We start from the raw sequence: 24100 nt of genomic DNA, 5'->3' as shown, positions 1-24100 counted from the left end.
TGGTATGGAATTAGGTAATATGCACTGGTTTGATTATGTACAGCAATGAGTTCCACCGATGCATTCGTGCACCATAGTTCCAATGGCAGCATGTGGATGTGTGTAACTTGGTCATGTGATGGAGTAACTGTGCCCCCTAGTATTGTGTACATTCCCAGCAAAACACCTCATGCCCCATATACATCATCCTTAATCACCCCCATTTTGCAACAGGCCATTGGTTCTGCCCCTCCATTGACATTGGGAGGGACATACGTCAATATTTTTTATGGACATACAATTGATTATTGTTCAGTGTACCCCACTCCACTCTCCCCATCTATCCTCCAGTGGTTCCCAGCAGACCTCTACCTTTCTCATTATTCCCATAGGACTCAGGGGGACCCCCTTGTGACGCTCTGTACCTCACCATGGCCACACTCTTTGGTCTTCATTTAAAAAAGATATTAAACTTTATAAAAACATGGAAGTACCCAAAGGGTTAAATGCTAAACACCAGAGCCACATCACACTAGCTGCCTGTGTCTGGCAGAAGGGTCTGTCAGTGTTGCAGTGAAGCAACCAGTTAACCCTGTGAGGTTATTTTTAAAGTACAGGCAAAGAGCAGCAAATTAAGCAAACAGAGGAGGAGGCAGAGAAGAAGAAAAAAAGGATATAATTAGTGCTGAGCAAAGAGTAGGGCTACCTAGGTAAAAAGAGCTGAGAATCCTTACTCCTAGCTTTTTATCCTGGCTCTGGGAGAAGACTGGTGGTTGTTACCCTGCAAACCCTGAATTTGTTCCCCCCATCTCTGTTGCTTTTGTTTGCACCCCAAGGGAATTCCAGGATTGCCCTTCTCTGTTGCAGTTCACTGTTTCCGAGCAACTCCAAGTGTTAACCTGCTTATTTTCATTTTGAAACTTTTTTTTTCTTTACTCCCCTACAACCAAGTTGCAGCTTCTGTCTTTTAGGGTGGTCTGTTAACTGTGCTTCTGACTCCAAACCCTGTAGTGCCAAACTATCTTTAACCACCCCCTAACTCTAGTTTACAATCCTCCAACTGCCTTTGCTGGAGTAGCAGGTTAGACAGATACAATAGACAACAGATTCCCTTCTGATGACCATGGCTATGGCAATGACCCCCTGGCAGTACCCTGCAGCCTGATCAATAGTTCACATTTTGCTCTCAGTTACTCCTAATTTACAGGTGCAATTGAGAGCAGAGGTTGGCCCAGCAACTTGTGTTCCTAACCTCACTCACAAAAGGTGCAGCTAACAACATTTAGCGATTGTGTTGCAACATAGAGCCCATTATCCTGCTTCTCACGCAGCAGCCCCCGTGATCCAACCCACATCACCACCTCAAGGATTAGGTGTTTCTCTAGATCTGCTGAAGGAATTATTTTGAGGAAGTTCTAGGCCTGCGTTACACAGGAGGTCAGACTAGATGATCACAATGGCCCCTTCCTGCCCTCCATGTCCATGATTCCTTCAGGGGGCTTGTCAGGGTTCCTTCCCCACTCTAAACTCTGGGTTACAGATGTAGGGACCTGCATGAAAGACCCCCTAAGCTTATTTTTACCAGCTTAGGTCAAAAATTTTCCCAAGGCACAAATTCCACCTTGTCTTGAACAGTATGCTGCCTCCACCAAGTGATTTAGACAAAGAATCAGGGAAAGAACCACTTGGAGTCTTATTCCCCCAAACATATTCCCCCAAGCCCCTACATCCCCTTTCCTGGGGAAGACTTGAGAATAATATCCTCACCAATTGGTACAGGTGAACACAGATCCAAACCCTTGGATCTTAAGAACAATGAAAAATCAATCGGGTTCTTAAAAGAAGAATTTTAATTAAAGAACAGGTAAAAGAATCACCTCTGTGAAATCAGGATGGTAAGTACTTTACAGAATAACAAAAGACTAAAAAACACAGAGGATTTCCCCTCAAGGCAAAACTTCAAAGTTACAAAAACAGGGATAAACCTCCCTCTTAGCACAGGGAAAATTCACAAGCTAAAATAAAAGATAATCTAACGCATTTCTTTGCTATTACTATTTTTGCAAGACTAAATGTTTCGTTCAGATATGGCTTAGGGAGATGTATTTTCCTTGCCCTGTTTCCTTGTTGACCCCAGGAGACACAGACAAAAAAACTCCCTCACAAATTTGAATGTATCTTCTCCCCTTATTGGTCCTTTTGGTCAAGTGCTACCCAGGTTATCTGAGCTTCTTAACCCTTTACAGGTAAAAAAGGAATTAACCCTTTACAGAGTAAAGAGGGATTTTATGCTACCCTTAGTTGTATGTTTATGACAAGACTTCACAAGGGATCTGTGTGGGATGGGGTTGGGGGAGCTGAAATGAAGACTGAGCTGTTCATAATGTTGCTGAGGGTTTTTTCCTGAGCTGTTGGAATCTTCTCACCAAAGCCTCTCAAATGGAAAAAATGGATCATTGAACAACACAAAACGTTTCTCATTTTTGTATCATTCAAAATAGTCCAGTTTTTCTCTTAAATCAAAAATATATTCAATTCAAATCAGGATGAGTATTTGGGGGGCTTCCCCCTATCTCTTACCTCCCCCCCCCCCACACACACACCTTCTTCAGGTAAACAAAAACTGAACATTTTCGTTACAATTTTCAAATGAATAATTTTCTCCCCCTTCAAATATTTTCTCTGGAAGTAATTGCCAGTTTTGAGAGCCCAGTAATGTGTATAAGTGGTTCAATTTTTCCCTCCTACGTGCATTACTTTGGGCTTGTCAATACTGAATTCCATCTGCCTGGCACAGTAGGGTCCCTCTGACATTCCTCTCAGACTACCCTACTGTATACTAACTCAAATGCTTTCACACAGGTGAACAGACAGGGAGGGGCACCAGGTGCTTCCCCTCCAATGTGCACAGCCTGTGTAAGGCCAGGCACAATTGCAGTCCCTGTCCTCAAGGCAGTGCAGAGATTGTTCCCTCCACATCACTGGGGGCAAGAAGGCAGGAGAGGTGGGGCTATGGCATCATCCCACAGAGAGGGACTGGCGCACACGGGGGGGGTGTAACACACCTTGAAGGGGGTAGCAGGTGCTGTGCTCCTCCTGCAAATCCAGGATTGCTCCCTGACCTCGCCCTGCTCCATACCTCCCACAGCACTGGCTGTGCAGACACATGGGGAGGGGAGGGGGCAGCAGAGGCACATGAGGTGTCAAAAGCACATGAGACCAGTGGGTCAGAGCCACATTGGAGGGTAGATGGGTGGACTGAAGGGTCAGAGGCACACCCCACACAGAAGGGGTCGGGGGTTGGGAGTCCTCTGGCCGTCACCTCAGGTGGGGGGGTTGGGGATTCTGGGGGCCTCACTGGCAAAGTCCAGCCCACACCAGTGGAAAACTCTGAGCTCAAGGAAAGTGGGGATGTGGGTGCTGGGGTTTTGGGGTGAACCAGGCAGAGAAACCCCTTGGTTGGGGGATATAGTGGGTATGGTCTGAAGGTTCTTCTAGAGTTACCTGTTTCAGTGGGCTTTGGATCAGGCCCAGAAAGCCCATTTCGGCTCCACAGAACTCAACGGAAGTGTTGCAGTTGACTCCAATGGCAGCAGTGTTAGGCCTATAGAGCAGGTGAAATTCCCTAATGAGGTTTAATAGGCTCTTCTCACCAGCTTTGCTCAGACACAGCTGCCTGGACATGGAGCCATGTATGGCTCCTGAGCTAAGTTGCCCTCAGTATGGAAGGGAACAAATGCGTGTTTCCTCAGACAGTGGAAACTTTTTTAATGTCAGATCTAATGCACTTCACATGCCCAATAGTAATGAGAAGCATTTGGAAATGGTGTGGGGGGGCACCTTCTCTGTATTCTTATTACTAATCACTCCAGGCACAGTCCTGGGCCTGTCCTTAAAGCATCTCACCCCTCTGCATCATTTTCAAGAATTTCCAAAACATTGTGTAAGACTGTATTGTAGGAGAACACAAGTGCCCACTCAGAGGGTAATGGATTTTCATCTATATAGTCACAGTATGTGAACTAGTTTAGAACTTTATGAAAAAGCCAGGAGCACCCAAAGAAGTTAAAAAAATTTGCCCACATAAAGTGCTGAAAGTATTGGCTGCCACGGATAAGAAACAGAAACCATGAAAAAATGTCAGGCTAACACCTCTGAGATCTCCCCTAGTTCTGGAGAACAGAAGGATTCTTGTGCATTAGCACACACAATGGCAAGAAACACAAACTTTAAAATGGAACAATATTTCTTGATTCATGATCTTTATTGGACTCCTGCAAAGCTGACACAGCAATGTACATCCAGGATAAACAAGTGTTGCAGATAGATACAAATAATACTGACTTAATAGCTGTGGAATCATGTAAAACTACAAACCCTTTGTAAAGACCCAAACAGTGACTGAGCTATCGGAATAGGATGACAATTCCCCTCTGGATCCAAAGATGGTTCCTGAGTTTCCCTGCTGAACTCACAGAGACTGGAATGGGAGGTTCCCAGACTCCTCCATCTCATGATCCCACATCTCCCCCTCCCCTAGGTCCTGGCCCCCTTCCTGCTACCTCCAAGGTCAGACCAAGCACAGAGCAAATCCAGCTCCTATTCCTGAGTCTCTCCCACTCAGGCAGGAGGGCTGGCATTGACAATCTCTACCTAACCCTCTATCCCAGATGCCGAAATAAGCCCCTGGAGTCACTGGGGGTGGGGCATGGGTCCCCTGCTCCAGCTGCTGTCCTAATGAGTGGCAGGGCAGCCAAACCAGAGACACCTTGGTGCAATGGCTCCCACTGATCAACCTACCACAGTGATACTCAGACTGTGGCTCAGGAGCTGCAACTGTCTCTTTGATGTGTCTCCTGCGGCTCCTTGCAGCACGTGATATTAAAACACCGGGTGATTTAATTATTAACCAATTTAAGTCATTAACCAATCAGGGTGCTTTTACTATGTTATTAATCAATGAAGTTATCAACTTGCACTAAGTTATTAATTTATTTGCAGTGAGTGTGTGTGTGTGTGTATATATGTGTGTATATAAATATAAAAACTAAATATTTGGCTCTTGAATCACTGAGGTCGGAGTATCACTGACCTACCATATATATAGCTCAGGTTTTATCTTTTTCAAAGCGTACAGCTCTGGATGTTTCTCTTTGCTTATATCGAAACAATTCAATCTGTGGGAAAAAGCAAGAAAGAAAGGAAGTGTTAATTCTCAGTGCAGACATGATGCATATTCACTGAAGGTAGGATAAGAAATAATGGGCTTAATCTGCAGCAGGGGAGATTTAGGTTAGATATTAGGAAAACCTTTCCAACTTTAAAAAGCCAGTTCCTAAGCGACCAGAGGAGTTTTGCAAGGGAGTTCTCCAGGTGAAGGAGGAGCAATTATGTGACCCTTGGGGTAAGTTTGTTGCCTGTAGCGCGTGTGTTTGTGGTGTGCTTCCTGCTTGACTGAAATATACTGTGTGGTTTGTTTGTTTGTTTGGGGGACTGTGGGCTGACTGGGTGTGTGCTGAGCCTAGCAGCCTACTAGGCAAGGCTGAGAGCTTCTTAACAAGGCTTTGATCCCTAAGCCCTTTAGCACCCATCAACCCTTAACCAGGGGCAGGGCTACTCAGGAAGACCAGGGCTTTAAAAAGCCCGCTCGCTCGCTCGTGACCAGTGGTGCTAGTGAACAGGAGTGGCAAGGGAGTTTTACAAGGGAGTTCTCCAGGGCGAGTGAGGGGAGAGCTAGATAAACTTAACATTCTTTAAACTTTAAGCTATAAACACCCCCTGATAAAAACAAAACACCAACAAAGGAATGAGCTTCACAAGTAAAAAAATAATCCAGGCAGAAGTCCAGCAACAGAGTGGGGGCTATCCAGTTTATTGCACCCAATGCAGCATGTCTGATTACCTGCTCTATAGGCAGGTAGCATGTGTGTGCATTTGGTGCAAGAAGCTCCTGGCCCTTAGAGCCATCTATGGACTTTGGAGACCAGGGTGGCTGAGCTGGAGGAGCTAAGGGAGACAGAGAGCTACACAGATGAGACTTTCCGGGATACAATAGAATGATCCCACCCCAAGTCTGACAGCCTCTATCCTGTTGAGGAGGATGAAAGTCTCAGGCAAGGAGAACATCCAACTGGAGCAAAGGGAAACAATTCCACAGTTGGGACCCTCCTTCCAGATGGTTTTGTGGTATCCTTTTGCACTGAGGACCTCGTCCAAGAGGTGAATATAGCTGGACCGCTTGGTAACTGATCATAATATAATTAAATTTAACATCCCGGTGGTGGGGAAAACACCACAGCAGCCCAACACTGTAGCATTTAATTTCACAAAGGGAGACTAGACAAAAATGAGGAAGTTAGTGAAACAGAAATTAAAAGATACAGCACCAAAAGTGAAATCCCTGCAAGCTGCATGGAAACTTTTTAAAGACACCATAATAGAGGTTCAACTTAAATGTATAGCCCAAATTAAAAAACATAACAAGAGAACCATAAAAGAGCCACTGTGGCTAAACAACAAAGTAAAAGAAGAAGTCAGAGGCAAAAAGGCATCCTTTAAAAGGTACTGTAGAAGTTAAATCCTAGTGAGGAAAATAGAAAGGAGCATAAACTCTGGCAAATGAAGTGTAAAAATATAACTAGGAAGGCCAAAAAAAAATTTGAAGAACAGCTAGCCAAAGATTCAAAAAGTAATAGCAAAAATTTTAAGTACATCAGAACCAGGAAGCCTGCTAAACAATCAGTGGGGCCATTGGACGATCGAGATGCTAAAGGAGCACTCAAGAACGATAAGGCCATTGCAGAGACACTAAAAGAATTCTTTGCATCGGTCTACACAGCTGAGGATGTGAGCGAGATTCCCAAACCTTAGCCATTCTTTTTAGGTGACAAATATGAGGCACTGTCACAGATTGAGGTGTCATTAGAGGAGGTTTTGGAACAAATTGATAAACTAAACAGTAATAAGTCACCAGGACCAGATGGCATTCACCCAAGAGTTCTAAAGGAACTCAAATGTGAAATTGCAGAACTACTAACTGTAGTCTGTAGCCTATCATTTAAATCAGCTTCTGTACCAGATGACTGAAGGATAGCTAATGTGACTCCAATTTTTTAAAAGGGCTCCAGAGGGGATCTTGGCAATTACAGGCCGGTAAGCCTGACTAAAGAACAAAATTGTCAGACACACAGATGAACATAATTTGTTAGGGAAGAGTTAACATGGTTCTTGTAAAGGGAAATCATACCTCTTCAATCTACTAGAATTCTTTGAGGGGGTCAACAAGCATATGGACAGGGGGGATCCAGTGGATATAGTGTACTTAGATTTTCAGAAAGCCTTTGACAAGGTCCCTCACCAAAGAGTCTTAAGCAAAGTAAGCTGTCATGGGTTAAGAGGGAAGGTCCTCTCATGGATTGGTGACTGGTTAAAAGATAGGGAAAAAGGGATAAGAACATAACATAAGAACGGCCGTACCGGGTCAGACCAAAGGTCCATCTAGCCCAGTATCTGTCTACCAACAGTGGCCAATGCCAGGTGCCCCAGAGGGAGTGAACCTAGCAGGCAATGATCAAGTGATCTCTCTCCTGCCATCCATCTCCATCCTCTGACGAACAGAGGCTAGGGACACCATTCTTACCCATCCTGGCTAATAGCCATTTATGGACTTAGCCACCATTAATTTATCCAGTTCCCTTTTAAACATTGTTACAGTCCTAGCCTTCACAACCTCCTCAGGTAAGGAGTTCCACAAGCTGACTGTGCTCTGCGTGAAGAAGAACTTCCTTTTATTTGTTTTAAACCTGCTGCCTATTAATTTCATTTGGTGACCCCTAGTTCTTGTATTATGGGAATAAGTAAATAACTTTTCCTTATCCACTTTCTCAACATCACTCATGATTTTATATACCTCTATCATATTCCCCCTTAGTCTTCTCTTTTCCAAGCTGAAGAGTCCTAGCCTCTTTAATCTTTCCTCGTATGGGACCCTCTCCAAACCCCTAATCATTTTAGTTGCCCTTTTCTGAACCTTTTCTAGTGCTAGAATATCTTTTTTGAGGTGAGGAGACCACATCTGTACGCAGTATTCGAGATGTGGGCGTACCATGGATTTATATAAGGGAAATACTATATTCTCATTCTTATTCTCTATCCCCTTTTTAATGATTCCTAACATTCTGTTTGCTTTTTTGACCGCCTCTGCACACTGCGTGGACATCTTCAGAGAACTATCCACGATGACTCCAAGATCTTTTTCCTGACTCATTGTAGCTAAATTAGCCCCCATCATATTGTATGTATAGTTGGGGTTATTTTTTCCAATATGCATTACTTTACATTTATCCACATTAAATTTCATTTGCCATTTTGTTGCCCAATCACTTAGTTTTGTGAGATCTTTTTGAAGTTCTTCACAATCTGCTTTGGTCTTAACTATCTTGAGCAGTTTAGTATCATCTGCAAACTTTGCCACCTCACTGTTTACCCCTTTCTCCAGATCATTTATGAATAAATTGAATAGGATTGGTCCTATTGGTCCTATAGGAATAAAGTATCAGTTTTTCAGAACGGAGAAAAGTATTTAGTGGTGTCCCCCAGAGATCTGTACTGGGACGAGTCCTATTCAACATATTCATATATGATCTGGAAAAAGAGGTAAACAGTGAGGTGGCAAAATCTGCAGATGATACAAAACTACTCAAGATAGTTAAGTCCCAGGCAGACTGCGCAGAGCTACAAAAAGATCTCTTAAAACTAGGTGACTGGGCAACAAAATGGCATATGAAATTCAATGTTGATAAATGCAAAGTAATGCATACTGGAAAACATAATCCCAACTATATATATATAAAATGATGGCATATAAATTAGCTGTTACCACTCAAGAAAGAGATCTTGCAGTCACTGTGGATAGTTCTCTGAACACATCCACTCAATGTGCAGCGGCAGTCAAAAAAACAAACAGAATTTTAGGAATCATTAAGAACGGGATAGAATGTGGGGGGAGCAAGGGCTGTTATAGCAGAAATAAGGGAGAGACAAGACAGAACTGGGGCAGGGGGAATCAAATCAGTATCTTAAATGTCTGTATACTAATGCGAGAAGTATGGAGAATAAGCAGGAAAAACTCAAAATGCTAGTAAATAAACACAACTATGACATAGTTGGCATCACGGAGACTTGGTGGGATAATATGCATGACTGGAATATTGGTATGGAAGGATACAGCTTGCTCAGGAGGGACAGACAGGGAAAAAAGGGAGGAGGTATTGCCTTATATATTAAAAATGTATACACTTGGACTGAGGTTGAGATAGAAATAAGAGGCAGACTTGTTGAAAGTCTCTGGATAAATATAAAAGGGATAAAAAACAAGCTTGATGTCATGGTAGGGGTCTAGTACAGACCACCAGACCAGTAAAAAGAGGTGGATGAGGCTTCTTTTAAACAACTAACAAAATCATCCAAAGCACAGGACTTGGTGGTGATGGCGGACTTCAGCTACCCAGACATCTGTTGGGAAAATAACACAGCAGGGAACAGATAATCCAACAAGTTCTTGGAATGTATTGGAGACAATTTTTTATTTCAGAAGGTGGAGAAAGCTAGTAGGGGGGAGGCTGTTCTACAGTAGATTTTGACAAATAGGGAGGAACTGGTAGAGAATCTGAAAGTGGAAGGCAACTTGGGTGACAGTGATCATGAAATGGTAGAGTTCATGATTCTAAGGAATGGTAGGAGGGAAAACAGCTGAATAAAGACAATGGATTTCAAGAAGGCAGACTTTAGCAAACTCAGGGAGTTGGTAGGTAAAATCCCATGGAAAGCAAGTCTAAGGCCTGGTCTGCACTTGGGGGGAGGGGGGGAAATCGATCTAAGATATGCAACTTCAGCTATGAGAATAGCGTAGCTGAAGTAGACGGACTTAGATCGACTTACTGCGGTGTCTTCACGGAGGTGAGTCGACTGCTGCCACTTCCCCGTCGACTCCTCTTGCACCTCTCGTGGCGGTGGAGTACAGGAGTTGATGGGAGAGCGCTCAGGGATTGATTTATCACGTCTAGACTACATGTGATAAATCGACCCCCAATAGATCAATCGCTACCCACCAATCCGGTGGATAGTGCACACCTGGCCTAAGGGGAAAAACAATTGAAGACAGCTGAAAGTTTTTCAAAGAGACATTATTAAGGGCACAAAAGCAACCTATCCCTCTGCATGAGAAAGATAGGAAATATGGCAAAGAACACATCTTCAATTATCTAAAACTCAAAAAAGAGTCCTACAAAAAGTGGAAACAAATTACAAAGAATGAATATAAATAAATAACACAAGTATGTAGGGACAAAATTAGAAAAGCCAAGGCACAAAATGAGATCAAACTAGCTAGGGAAATAAAAGGAAACAAGAAAACATTCTACAAATACATTAGAAGCAAGAGGAAGACCAAGGACAGAGTAGCCTGTTACTCAATGAGGGGGGACAGACAATAACAGAAAATGTGGAAATGGCAGCGGTGCTTAATGACTTCATTTCGGTTTTCACCAAGAAGATTGGTGGTGATTGATATCTAACATAGTGAATGCCAGTGAAAATAAGGCAGGATCAGAAGCTAAAATAGGGAAAGAACAAGTCAAAAATTATTTAGACAAGTTAGAAGTCTTCAAATCACCAGGGCCTGATGAAATGCATCCTAGAATACTCAAGGAGCTGATGGAGGAGAGGTCTGAGCCATTAGCAATTATCTTTTAAAAGTCATGGACGACGGGAGATATTCCAGAAGAATGGAAAAGGGCAAATATAGTGCCCATCTATAAAAAGGGAAATAAGGACAACCTGGGGAATTACAGACCAGTCAGCTTAACTTCTGTACCCGGAAAGCTAATGGAGTAAATACTTAAGCAATCAATTTCCAAACACCTAGAAGATAATAAGGTGATAAGTAAGAGTCAGCATGGATTTATCAAGAACAAATTGTGTCAAACCAATCTGATAGCTTTCTTTGACAGTGTAACAAGCCTTGTGGATGGGGGAAAGTGGTAGATGTGGTATATCTTGACTTTAGTAAGGGTTTGGATACTGTCTCGCATGACCTTGTCGTAAACAAAATACAGCCTAGATGGAAATACGATAAAGTGAGTGAATAACTGGTTGGAAAATCATTCCCAGGGAGTAGTTATCAGTGGTTCACAGTCATGCTGGAAGGGCATATCAAGTGGGGTCCCGCAGGGATCGGTTCTAGGTCCAGATCCGTTCAATATCTTCATCAATGATTTAGATAATGGCATAGAGAGTACACTTATAAAGTTTGCAGATGATACCAAACTGGGAGAGGTTGCAAGTGCTTTGGAGGATAGGATTAAAATTCAAAATGATCTGGAGAAATGATCTGAAGTAAATAGAATGAAATTCAAGAAGGACAAATGCAAGGTACGTCACTTAGAAAGGAACAATCAGTTGCACACATACAAAATGGGAAGTGACTGCCTAGGACAGAGTACTACGGAAAGAGATCTGGGGGTCATAGTGGATCACAAGCTAAATATGAATCAACAGTGTAATGCTGTTGCAAAAAAAAAAAGCAAATTTAATTCTGGGATGTATTAGCAGGATTATTGTAAGCAAGACACAAGAAGTAATTCTTCTGCTCTACTCCACACTGATTAGGCTTCAACTGGAGTATTGTGTCCAGTTCTGGGTGCCACATTTCAGGAAAGATGTGGACAAATTGGAGAAAGTCCAGAGAAGAGCAACAAAAATGATTAAAGGTCTAGAAAACATGATTTATACGGGAAGATTGAAAAAATTGGGTTTGTTTAGTCTGGAGAAGAGAAGACTGAGAGGGGACATGATAACAGTTTTCAAATACGTAAAAGGTTGTTACTAGGAGGAGGGAGAAAAATTGTTCTTCTTAACCTCTGAGGATAGGACAAGAAGCAATGGGCTTAAACTGCAGTAAGGGCAGTTTAGGGTGGACATTAGGAAAAACTTCCTAACTGTCAGAGAGTGGTTAAGCACTGGAATAAATTTCCTGGGGAGGTTGTGGAATCTCCATCATTGGGGATTTTTAAGAGCAGGTTGGACACACACCTATCAGGGATGGTCTAGATCAAGGGTCTCAAACACACAGCCCACGGAGTTATTTCCTGTGGCCTGTCATAGCTCCCCTTGCCCTCCACCTCCGCCCCCCCCCAAGTGCGCCATGTCCCCTTTCCTCTGCCTACCTCCCTGTGTGTCCCACCGCCAAGCTTAGGACTTTCAAGGAGGGAGGGGGGAGGAATGGGGCGCTCAGGGGAGGAGGCGGAAAAGAGGCAGGGCCGGGATTTGGGGAAGGGGTTGGAATGGGGGCGGGGAAGGGGTGGGAAGAAGTGGGGCAAGGGTGGGGGCTTTTGTATCTTTGTATGAAAAGGTGTCAGTGATGCGGCCCTCGGGCCAATGTACTAGTCCTCATAGATTCATAGATTCTAGGACTGGAAGGGACCTCGAGAGGTCATGGAGTCCAGTCCCCTGCCCTCATGGCAGGACCAAATACTGTCTAGACCATCCCTGATTGACATTTATCTAACCTACTCTTAAATATCTCCAGAGATGGAGATTCCACAACTTCCCTAGGCAATTTATTCCAGTGTTTAACCACCCTGGTGTGGCCCTCGTGGCGATTTGAGTTTGAGATCCCTGGTCTAGATAATAATTAGTCCTGCTTTTAGTGCAGGGGACTGGAGTAGGTGACCTCTCGAGGTACCTTCCAGATCTATGATTCTAAGACAGAAAATATCATGTTGCCTCTACATAAATCCATGGTACGCCCACATCTTGAATACTGCATGTAGATGTGGTTGCCCCATCTCAAAAAAGATGTATTGGAATTGGAAAAGGTTCATAAAAGGACAATAAAAATTATTAGGAGTATGGAACGGCTTCCATATGAGGACAGATTAATAAGACTGAGACTTTTCAGGTTGGAAAAGAGACGACTAAGGGGGGGATATGACTGAGGTCTATAAAACCATGACTGATGTGGAAAAAGTGAATAAGAAATAGTTATTTACTCCTTCCCATAACACAAGAACTAGGGGTCACCAAATTAAAGTAATAGGCAGCAAGTTTGAAACAAATACAAGGAAGTATTTCTTCACACAACACACAGTGAAACTGTGGAACTCCTTGCCAGAGCATGTTGTGAAGGCCAAGATTATAACAAGGTTCAAAAAAGAACTAGATAAATTCACAAAGGATAGGTCCATCAATGGCTATTAGCCAGGATGGGTAGGGATGCTGTCCTTAGCCTCTCTTTGCCAGAAGCTGGGAATTGGCGACAGGGGATGGATCACTTGATGATTACCTGTTCTGTTCTTTCCCTCTGGGACACCTGGCATTGACCACTGTCAGAAGAAAGGATACAGGGCTAGATGGACCTTTGGTCTGTTCCAGTATGGCCATTCTCATGTTCTGAACCAGAAGGATACGCAACTCTAGAATAAGCTTCCAAGAGAGGTTGTGGAATTCCCATCATTGGATGTTTTTAAGAACAGGTTGGAAAAACACCTGTCAGGGATGGTCTAGGTTTACTTGGTCCTGGGGCTGAACTTAATGTCCTCTCGAGGTTCCTTCCAGCCCTATATTTCTTTGATGGCTGACGGCACTGCACACCATTGGGTTCTTTATGATTACTACTTATTGCAGTAGCGCCTAGCATACTGAGCAACATTTTCAAATTTATTTCAGGGGTACCTGGCCAAACCAGAGCAGCATGGCGACCTCACACACAAAGTCACAAAACCACTCACTCAAATTTGGCATGGTCAAGCCTGAGTGACGCTGTGACCCACTGGTTGCCCAGGAACCAATGACAGGTTAATCTGGCGCTGAGTAGAGGTCAACTACATTACCCAGAATCTTGTGCATCAGCCATACACGAGCATCAGTGTCTCTCACTCTGTCTCTGAGAGAGAGAGAGAGAGGCTAATGCACATGTGTGGCTGATGCATATGTAGCTGCAGGAGATAACATTATTAAACTGGGAATCGGGAGTCTGTTGTTTGTAAGTGGGAGTCTCCCTGACATGCTGGGAAACTTGGCCGGTGTGGCGCCTAGGAGCCACTGTCATAGGCTAGGACCTCAATGTGCTGGGGCTGCACAAACACAGAACACAAAGATGGTCTCTCCCCAAAGAGCTCACAGTCCCAGCTGTCTGCCAGAACCACTGCCCTGCTTGCTGAGCTCACTGCCAGCTGGTGCCTTTCCCTTGGGGCAGGGGAGGAGACGCACTGGTGCAATCTGTGGCCTGGTCTGCTTCCCCACACTCCACTCACGCTGTACCACTGTAATGTGGACACTTGCTACAGTGGTGGAAGAGGTTTTTCTATCACTATAGTAAATCTACCTCCTGGTAGTCGGGGGCGGCTCTAGCTTTTTTGCCGCCTCAAGCACGGCAGTCAGGCAACTTTCGGTGGCATGCCTGTGGGAGGTCTCCGGTCCCACAGATTCGGCGGCATGCCTGCGGGAGGTCTGCCAGTTCTGCGGCTTCAGCATACCCGCCACCGAACTGCCGCCAAATCCACGGGACCAGCGCACCTCCCGCAGGCAAGCCACTGAAGGCTGCCTGACTGCCACCCTCTCAGGGACCAGCTGGGCATCCCCTGTGGCTTTCCGCCCTAGGTACGCGCATGGAGCACTGATGCCTGGAGCCGCCGCGGCTGGAGTTAGGTCCATGGAAGAATTCTATACTGGGACTTAGGTTTGCTTAACTATGTCTCTCAGGGATGTGATTTTTTTTCTCACCCCTGAGCAATGTAGGTAGATCAGCCCAAGTTTTAGGTGGAAGCCAGGCCTCACTACTATCTGTACATTTAAAACATTTGGCTGGGGTTTTGTGCAGATTATAAATGGCACTTTAGTACTTTTCTTTGTGTCCTTTCACTCTTCCTTTCTCTGTCTCTTTTGCTTGTCTGTCAGTCTTTGTCCCGGGATCAATCGTGGTAATGGTTGTAAATTATCTGAGTACTGGAGGGTTCCATTAATTAAATTGTGAAAGAATCCCAGACTTCTGTTTTCAGTCTTTCCTACTGAATAAAATAACGTGCTGTTCTAATAGGACAAAATGCTGCCTTTAGTATGTACTGAACGCCACTATGTTATTCAGCTTTTCAAATAGCAAACTGCAGCCTAATCACCAAAGCTGTGGGGAACAAACAACAGCCAGTTCTTGGGTTAGGGGGCATGGAAAGAAACACTGTGATTCAAGTAAAGAGTCCTAATCATGACCCTGAGTTAACACAAACGAATTAAAGGGACCCAGCAGTAACTTACAACAAGTTCCGAACATCACAGCCTAGAAGCCTCATGCCATCACATAGTACCATCACTCTTGAATCGCCCGCATTAAGATCGGCTATGATGTCATAACTCCACAATCTGCAGGAACCAAATATAGACCATGAGGAAACAATGCTTATTTTTACTCTATTCACTGCTGTCAGTGGTGTCTAAAAGGAGATTCTTTACCTGGCATTGCACAGATAAATCATAATGCTCCCATTGGCACAACAAGCCCGTGAGGGAATTCCTTTCCACACCTGTTGTGTCACTTACTGTGTATTCTGCATGCAAATGTCCAGCTGAATTGAAGGGAAAGGTGAACCTTGGGGGTCCATTTCTAATGGGTTTGAGAATTCTAGCAATTTGCTGTAATGAGCTGCTGGTTCATTACTGGATACTCCCATCTTCTAGAACAAGCTGGAGTGAAAGGTGTGGTTCATGGATGATGTACATGGGCACTAAATATGCCTTGAATATATTAGGAATTATTAACCACTATGATCACATCTCATTTCCAAACCAAGAATACTTTCCCCATCCTAACAGAGAAAAACTTGCTGACAGCTACCTCAGTTTACCCCAAAAGAGTGCCTATTCCAATTCTAACTCTACCTAGAAACCAGGCAATAGAAGGCTGATATTCCATTTTCAAGGTATCAGATAGGTTGTCTATAGAAAGCCAGATAAGTTGAAACTAGACTCTGAACTCTCCCAGGGATAAAATGGGAATGTTTACAAAAATTTCCTTCACTTTGCCTAAGTTTAATAGATATATTAGCTTAAAGAAATTGACAAAGGTAAGTCAACTGAGGAACACAGAAAACATTTTATACATTTATAGATTAATGAAATTGCTTCGGTGTAGCTAAAGAGGTCCACCCAAAGTTTAAACATGTTTATAGGAAAGAGCATGTAAAGTGTGACATATTAATTCATGGACACAATCAAATCATAGTGAAGTAAATCAGAGATAAGACTGGACACTGTAAATTTAAACTGGTTAGATCCACTGCTTGATCTACTTGAACTGAAGATTCCATAAGTCAAACTTCCTGAAACACTAAGAATCCAAAATGCATTTTCACCCCAAGTTACAAACTGCACTTTTGTCTGCCTTATGAATCAGATACAGTCCCCCTCTACATGTGGATAATCTGTTTTATTCCTTTTTAATTTTTTGTCTTTTATTTCACTGTAAGCCCCAATTGCTATGGAATAAAATGTGCCAGACATAATAGAGAATATACAAAATATGTCAACTCGATTCAGAGGAATTGTAAAAGATGTTTGTTTTTCTTTTGACTGGCTGTTGCACTCTGAAATACTGTGATGAAAATACTCTGAAATACTGATACAAATACTACAGCCCGAGAAAAAACTATTGACAGGGCTAAGCATCTGACGTGTGTGTAGCTTTGGAATATTAACAGAACTGCTTAACTAGGGGAATTTTCATTAACAATGTGAGTCAATATAGAAAATGATCTTTGAAATTAATGAAACTTACATATCCTCTGATGAGAAAGGACTCACAGACCCTTTATCACACACCGTCACCAGCTACTGGGCGTGGACAGAAGTACCAGAGAAACTGGAGCAGCAGAAACCGGAGGGGGTGGGACTAGATGACCTCCTGAGGTCCCTTCCAACCCTGAGATTCTATGATGCCTATTGGCAAGTGTCAAATAGGAAGAGAAGAGGGCAGCCCCCTCTAACAATCCCTGAAAAGGGTATAAAACCTAAGGACCACCTCAGAGGCTGCTTGATCCATTAAATATGATCAGATCTTCATGGCACTTCAGACCCCTACCATGAACAGCACTCCCCTCCTCCAAGGGTTGCCAGGGTTAAGAAGAGATTGCCCTGTCGGACGTTGTGGTCCTGGTATAAAGAGTCACTCACAGCACTGCACTGTTAACAGGCACAGACGTTACTTACCCTAGTTTCTGCAGTTTGCAGTTTGGATGTTTCAGCCCCTCACACAGGCGCTGCACTCCTGAAGCCCCCAGTGAGTGGCCCCCTACATTTAGCTCTGTCAGGGTCTGGTTGGTGCTGAGAGCAGAGGCGAGATCCCCACAACAAGCTGCCGTGAGCTTACAGAATGACAAACTGCAGGAGACAGACATTTACAGAAAGCAGAGCTACTTGCTTCTGCCCCGTTCTTTGCATTTCCCCTCCTTGATACCAGTGTGTATCTCTAAAGTGATTTTAGTTCAAAAGACAAATATTGATTTTAGTTTAAATAATAAAGACATCTATAGAAAGCTTTAAAATATATAATTACATCAAGAACAACAACAGAAACTATGTTATAAGAACTTTGAGGCAGCAAAGTCAAGCATTCAAACCCATAGGGAATGCTAGACTTTGGTTTCCCTTGCAACCGAAATTCAGCCCCCTTGTTTGTATGAATTATGACAATCTATAGTTATATGACCACATACTATTTTTTCTATAGCTCCTTGCCTGATCCAGCAGACAGGGCAGATGGTGCACTCTAAAGGAGCACCCATGCAAAATTTCTTTTTACCTGCACCATTCACTTTGTGGTCCCAGACCTTAATTCAATATAAAATACAGAAATATTAATTCCTCCTGGGCTTCTCTCAGGTGCTCTCACCATAGTATCCGAGTGCTTCACAAACCCTAATGGATTATTTATCTTCACAACACTCCAGGACAATAGGTGGCATTATCATCCTCACTTTCTAGGCGGGGAGCTGAGGTACAGAGAGATTAAGCTAAAAAATGTCCACTAGTTCTGGGTACTCGAGACCCCTAGACCCTGGTCTTCCAGAGTCCTTAACATTTTAATAGCACATTACATGTTCGAAGCACAGCTCCTCAGTTGCAGTCATGAGTGCTCAGCGTTTCTGCAAATCAGGCCCCAGGGTCTCAGTTTGGCACCCAGAAAGTGGCTAACGATGAACATTTTGGTTTAGGTGATTTGCCCAGCACCACACAGACACTCCATGGAGAGGCAGGGAGCAGAGTCCAGGGCAGCATTCAGTTGCCTTAATCCTTCTTTCTCTTCCTGTAATACTCAGCCTCATTCTCTACCCACCTTCTGACTTCTGCAACACATGAGGCAGTGGTCCTACAGACAATGGCCTCATTCACTACACAACCCTGATTCGTCCGCAGAGTTCAGTCCACTGACTTCCTTCCACAGGACCTCTGCCTCATAGCATGAAAGCATATCATTAAAGACTGCATCATAATGCACATGCCTGGGAGGAGGGGAGCGGGAGGGGAGCGTCAAATTCGTTTTTCATGGGCATCCTTAAGTCTGAGATTTCCTCATTTAAATGTTTGACTTAGCAAGGGTAACATTCCTTTAACAGGTTTAATGTAATTTCCTAATTAAAAAATAAATCCTGAACACAGTAAATCCATTACATGGAATCATAATTGACACCCAAGCTGGGCCATCAGCAGTGTTCTCACCCACAGAGCACTATCACTTGAGCCTATGGACTAAATGGTAACAGTAGTAGGCTGCTATCCTCTATGTGGATCAGGCACTAGAGGGAGATTAAACCCATTGGCAAAGCATGTGTCTCACAGCTATTGCCAGGGTATGTCTACATAGCACAAAAGAAAAAAAAAAGCATATTTTAACTCAGATTAGCTGTGCCAGGTTGAAACAGAAGTGAAAACACAGCAACTCTGCTTTTAATTTAGGTTAGCATCTTAAATTAAAGTGTACAGGGGAGCCTGGGCTTTAACTCGAGCTGCTAACATGAGTTAGCAGCCATGTCTTCACTGTTGTTTTAATCTGAGTTAGCTAATGCAGGGTAGCTAACCCAAGAAAAGGACCCAGGTTTCTGTGTGTGCGTGCAGCGTAGACGTACACTGAGGCTCAAGCCGGTGGGAGCAGCTGCAGAAGCACTGGGTGGGAGGAGGTTAAATGGTGCCTGGCGAGGGCCACCCCTCTCTCACAGCACCCCGGGCTCAGAACTGTGCATGGAGGATGCACCCCTTGGGAGGCACTAGTACTCATGCAGTGTCCTCCCTCGCCTCACCATGTGGCCCTGGGGGGAAAACTGCAGGGAGGTGTCAGCTGCAGACATAGTTGGGTCATGCTTTTGGATGCTGATGAGGTCAGAGCATTTTCTAAAGTTCTGAATAGGAATTCTCTCATCTGCGCTGGAACTTCTCCCTTCCTCCATTCCCCTCAGCATGGCTGTCCCACCAGCTCAGACTCCCTTTACGCTCCCTCCCACACACTTACCAACATGTGATCCTCCCCCTCTCCAATTCAATTCTGAATGTGGCTCAGTGAATCCAACTGAGCATAAGGGAGTCAAACTGAATCAGGCCTGCTGTAACCAAGGGACCAGATCAGAGGACTTGAGGAAGGAAAGCAACTAATGGGAGGTGGGGGGGAGGGTGTAGAAAGGTGTAAACTATCCTTCCCCCTTACCTGACCTTACATTGTCTTCTGGCTACTTGGTTTGGAGAGATCAGCTCAGACTCTCTTACACAATTGGGGAGCAGGTGAAAATAGGTCTAGAGGTGTCTAAACTAGTCAAAGAAATTCAGAGTGTGAGGGACTGACCGAGGGCAGCAGAGCCACACAGAGCCTGGGGCTTCCCTAATTGGACTATTGTAATATCCTCTGTATCCTCCAGGATCCACAGTCTGTTATTTGCACTCCTCTGTGGATCACACTTGGAGAAAATGCTTTTCACCTGTGTGCAATGAATGGTGGGGGATGGGAGTAGTAGTACAGGCCCTTTACTTTCTGCCCCCATCCCCCCATGCCCAAAGGCAACAGTTTGAACCCAGGTCATTGATTAGTAATTTCCTTCATGTGAGGAATGTCTCCATGACAGCAGCAGGATTGTATCGCTCAGTGCTAGGACCAAGGTTCTGCCCCACATGCTTCCCCTGCTGCCTCCCCACCAGGCTCTCAGTAACAGATTCTTTGAAGGGCCTGAGATCTCAGCCACGTTGGGTGCTGCAGGTTTGCCCTGAAGCTCCCTCTGAGAGCACATGAGGAGGTCAGGTCCTTCCTGGGGGAAGCACAGTGATATTTATTTTATTTGTTCATTTATTTTTACAGCTCGTTCTGGAGAACTGGGTGGGGGGCGGGTTCTGTCCAGCCTACGCAGGAGAAGAGGATTCCAGTGCTCCAGTTCTGGGGACACTGAAGTTCTAAGGGGAGGGACATGGCAGCCATGTTATCTTTATGTCAAGACCCAAAGAAGAGACATGGGGAAATAACTCGCTCCTGAAATCTACACAGCCAAAATTTAAATAATTGCGAAAGCTTCTCTTGTTCTTTTCTGCTTCCTTCCCTCCCCACCCCACCTTTTTACTCCCACGTTTCTTTGTCTAGTTGCTAGGCTTTGTCCCAGGCTTAGTTCTTGTGATGGTGGTAAAGGATTTGAATGGAGGAGCATTCACAGCAGGGCTGTGACCCTAGTAGAAAGCACTGAAATCACAGTAGCGCAATGTTCAGAGGCACAGACTAAAGGGACCCAGCTGCTACTTACTCTAATATCTGCAGTCTGCAGTTGGGATGTTTCAGTCCCTCACACAGCAGCTGCACTCCTGGATCTCCCACTTCGTTATAGCCCAAGACAAGCTCTGTCAGGGTCTGGCTGGTGCTGAGAACCGAAGAGAGAGCCCCACAAAAAGCATCAGTGAGCTTGCAGCGGTTCAAACTGTAGGAGATAGAAAGCAACAAGGAAGATAATCACTTGTTTCCTCCCTATTTGTAGCAATTCTCTCACGGCTGTCAGCGTCTGTGTGGAAGGGGATGGTTCATTTAGAAGAGACCAGTCACAGGGCTCTAGCAGGAAGCTGCAGGATGTCGGCACCAAAGGCCCCTGTGTGGATTCCTGTCCATTTACCCCGGCTCTGTCAGTCACTCTGTGTTCCACAAGGGAATGTTCAGATGAGCTGAAGGGAGGGAAGCAGAGTGTGTGCAGGGGGAAGGGGAGGGTTGTAATGAACTGGAGAATCCTAACACCAGACACGGAGGAACAGTGCAAACCCTTTCCCAGCGCTGGTACTCTGGTTCCTTTCTGCTTATGCAAATACAATTTAAAGCTTCTGTAAAAGCTCCCCAAACCATTCTCCAGTGTCTAGAACTATCAGCCATGCCTGTGAGAGCCAATCTCCTTCCCAACTGGAAGATGAGTTACATTAGTTCTCTCCCAGTCAGACTCCCAGCTATGCATATGGCTGATGATAAACCCTTGACCCCACCATACTCCCAGCCCATCTGTTTAGCACAGCTGGGTTCCCTGCTCCCACTTCTGGGTGTGTGAGAAAAGACTTTCCTCCCCTCCCTGTATCAGACCCACTTACACAGGCTAGAGGGGGTGTTTACAGAGGTTGTAAAATGAAGGGACTCACAGCTAATATGTTACATAGCTGGGACACATGATCTTAGGGACCAAGTAAGTGATCCCCCAGATAAACTGCATGTTGTTGTGCTGGCTCCACAATCAAAGCACATCTGAATGGAGCATGTTTCTTGGCCTGGTGAATTACTGTGGGAGTTTGTAGTTAAAGCGTTTAGCCGTGGAGGTTAAGTTGCTACATATGAAAGAAGCCTGGTCCTGTATCACAGAATGTATTATTGGGACATCTTGGGACACTCAGTTAAGATCTCTGAGCCTCAGCTTCCCTCATCAGTGAAATGGGGATAATAACTAGAGTGGGCTGAAGTTTTTGGGGTGAATAGTCTATTCACCAAAAGATACAGTTTTGCTGAACAGTTTTGACCAACATTTTTTTTCAGGGCTAGATTCACCACGCTGAAGGAGGAACTAGAGGCTTCCTTACAGCCTTTAGACCAGTGGGTAGGGCACTCACCGGGGTCTGTGGGAGACCCTAGTTTGAATCCCCACTCTGGAGCAGGGACTAGAATCCAGGTCTCCCTCCTCCCTGCCCTAACCCCCAGCCTATGGGTTATGTTGGCAAGCTCTCCCAAAGGTAGGGAATTGAGGGAAAGGACTACTGCCTCCAATACTAGGGGTGGGGGTTAATGATTTGCTTAGTTTTGAGTCATTGTTGCTGTGTGTTCCCCCTCCTTTAGTAAAAGTTTGCTTTGGTTTATTCACAGATTCAGGGCTTGCAAGTAGGGAAGTATTCCCATATAACCTCTCTGATGGACTGCAACCTTGTAGTGGTGGAGAGATTTGCGTGGGCTAAAGACCCGCAGAGCTATATCGTCCAGAGCTTTTACACTCCTGGTAGGGTCCCCGTGGCAAGCAAGTCTGAGGCGAGGCTCCTAACCGTGGTCCAAACTTCAAAAGACCCCAAAGGTGTCAGGGTTTTCCTCCTGTCAAGTTTTGTGTGGTTACCGCCTGTGCACTGGTTTCCCCACTTTAAAAGATTTCACTCACAGGCCTCTGCCAAAGGGTTCACACCTGCACAAAGTCCTGCGGCGATGGACAAGTGACAGTGAAGACAGGAGCAGTGATCTCAGAGTCTTTAGTCACAAATCTGCATGCAGGCGGCAGCCGTGTGATGGCTGTTTTGTGCTTGGTTGAGACAGAAGCGTATTTCGGCAGCAGTGGCTGTGACTGTGCAGGCCGTTTCAGGATCCCCCCTGCTCACCCCAAATGGGAAGGGGGCTAGAAAAGGTGCCCCAAACATAGGCTGTCTCATACTCTTCTGACTGGATGGTCAGATCCAGTGGGATCACTCAACTCTGCGGCTGAAACAAGAGATATGACAATGAATTTCGCCACCTGGAATGTCCGCACCCTTGTGGTCTCTCAGCACAGTGAATGCCCAAAACGAAGAACTGCCATAATTGCCAGAGAACTGGCAAGACTCATCACTGACATTGCAGCTCTTAGTGAGACCCGCTGGGCCAATGAGGGCCAATTAAAAGAGGTTGGGGGTGGCTGCACCTTCTTTTAGAAAGGAAAGCCACCTGAAGAGAGAGACATTCACAGGATTGGCTTTGTCATCAAAAAATAATATCGTCGGTCAGCTTTTTGGAGCTTCCTGTGGGGATCAATGAGTGTCTCTTGACTCTTCGGCTCAAGCTTAGCAACAACCAATAGGCCAGGGTCATCAGCGTATATGCCTCAACACTCGGTGATGAGGAAAACAATAAGGAGCAGTTTTACAGTGCTCTCGATGCAGTCCTCACAGTCACACCTATGTCAGACAAACTCATCCTCCTGGGAGATTTCAATGCCAAAGTCGGACGGGATTCCCAACTCTGGAGCAGCACAATAGGCAAAGAAGGGGAGGTAAATGTAAACCCTCCTCAGCAAATGCGTGGCACATGACCTGCTCATCACAAATACCATCTTTAGGCAGAGTAACAAATTTAAGACCACTTGAAAACATTCTTGTTCCAAACACTGGCGCCTCCTTGACTATTTTATAGTCAGAACCCAAGACTATACCGACGTCCGTATAACACAAGCTATGAGAGGTACCAATCACTGTTGGACAGACCACTGATTAGTAAGATCAGTCATGTACCTGCAGCTCACTCCACCACATCGCAAACACCCAAAGACTAAGCGAAAGCAGTACAATATCAAAGCACTTCAAGACCAAGCCAGCTGCGATACGTTCCAGAAATATCTGTTTGAGAAACTCTCTAACATACCAGACAACATCACTGACATTCAAGAGCACTGAGATCAACTTAAAAACACCATTCACAATGCATGTGCTGAAACCATAGCATATTCCACTCATCGGCACCAAAACTGGTTTGATGAAAACAACGAGGAAATCCTAGCATTAATTCAACAGAAAAGAACTGCATTTTGTAACTGGCAAAATTATTCTTCTAACAAACGAAAACATGAGGCCT

At 44.7% G+C, this 24100-nt stretch overlaps 1 protein-coding gene across 2 annotated transcripts in view; it reads right to left on the bottom strand.

Moving 5' to 3' along the window:
* Positions 1 to 4224: 4224 nt before the first annotated feature.
* LOC123368702 (NACHT, LRR and PYD domains-containing protein 3-like) overlaps positions 4225 to 24100 on the bottom strand; it is a 59411-nt gene continuing 39535 nt past the window's right edge. Inside the window, exons 9-12 of one of the 2 annotated variants that reach the window (XM_045013742.1) lie at positions 20799 to 20969; positions 17236 to 17406; positions 15289 to 15393; positions 4225 to 5156 (exon numbers count right to left, since the gene is read on the bottom strand). In XM_045013742.1, the coding sequence (XP_044869677.1) occupies positions 5072 to 5156; positions 15289 to 15393; positions 17236 to 17406; positions 20799 to 20969 (532 nt within the window). In that variant the 3' untranslated portion in view covers positions 4225 to 5071. The remainder of the gene's footprint in view (positions 5157 to 15288; positions 15394 to 17235; positions 17407 to 20798; positions 20970 to 24100) is intronic. The other variant, XM_045013743.1, reaches the window with a different exon arrangement.

This window comes from Mauremys mutica, chromosome 4 (assembly GCF_020497125.1).
Source record: "Mauremys mutica isolate MM-2020 ecotype Southern chromosome 4, ASM2049712v1, whole genome shotgun sequence".
Classification (NCBI taxonomy): domain Eukaryota; kingdom Metazoa; phylum Chordata; order Testudines; family Geoemydidae; genus Mauremys; species Mauremys mutica.
Note: the sequence above shows the minus strand (reverse complement) of the source record. Positions and strands in the feature narration are given on the sequence as shown.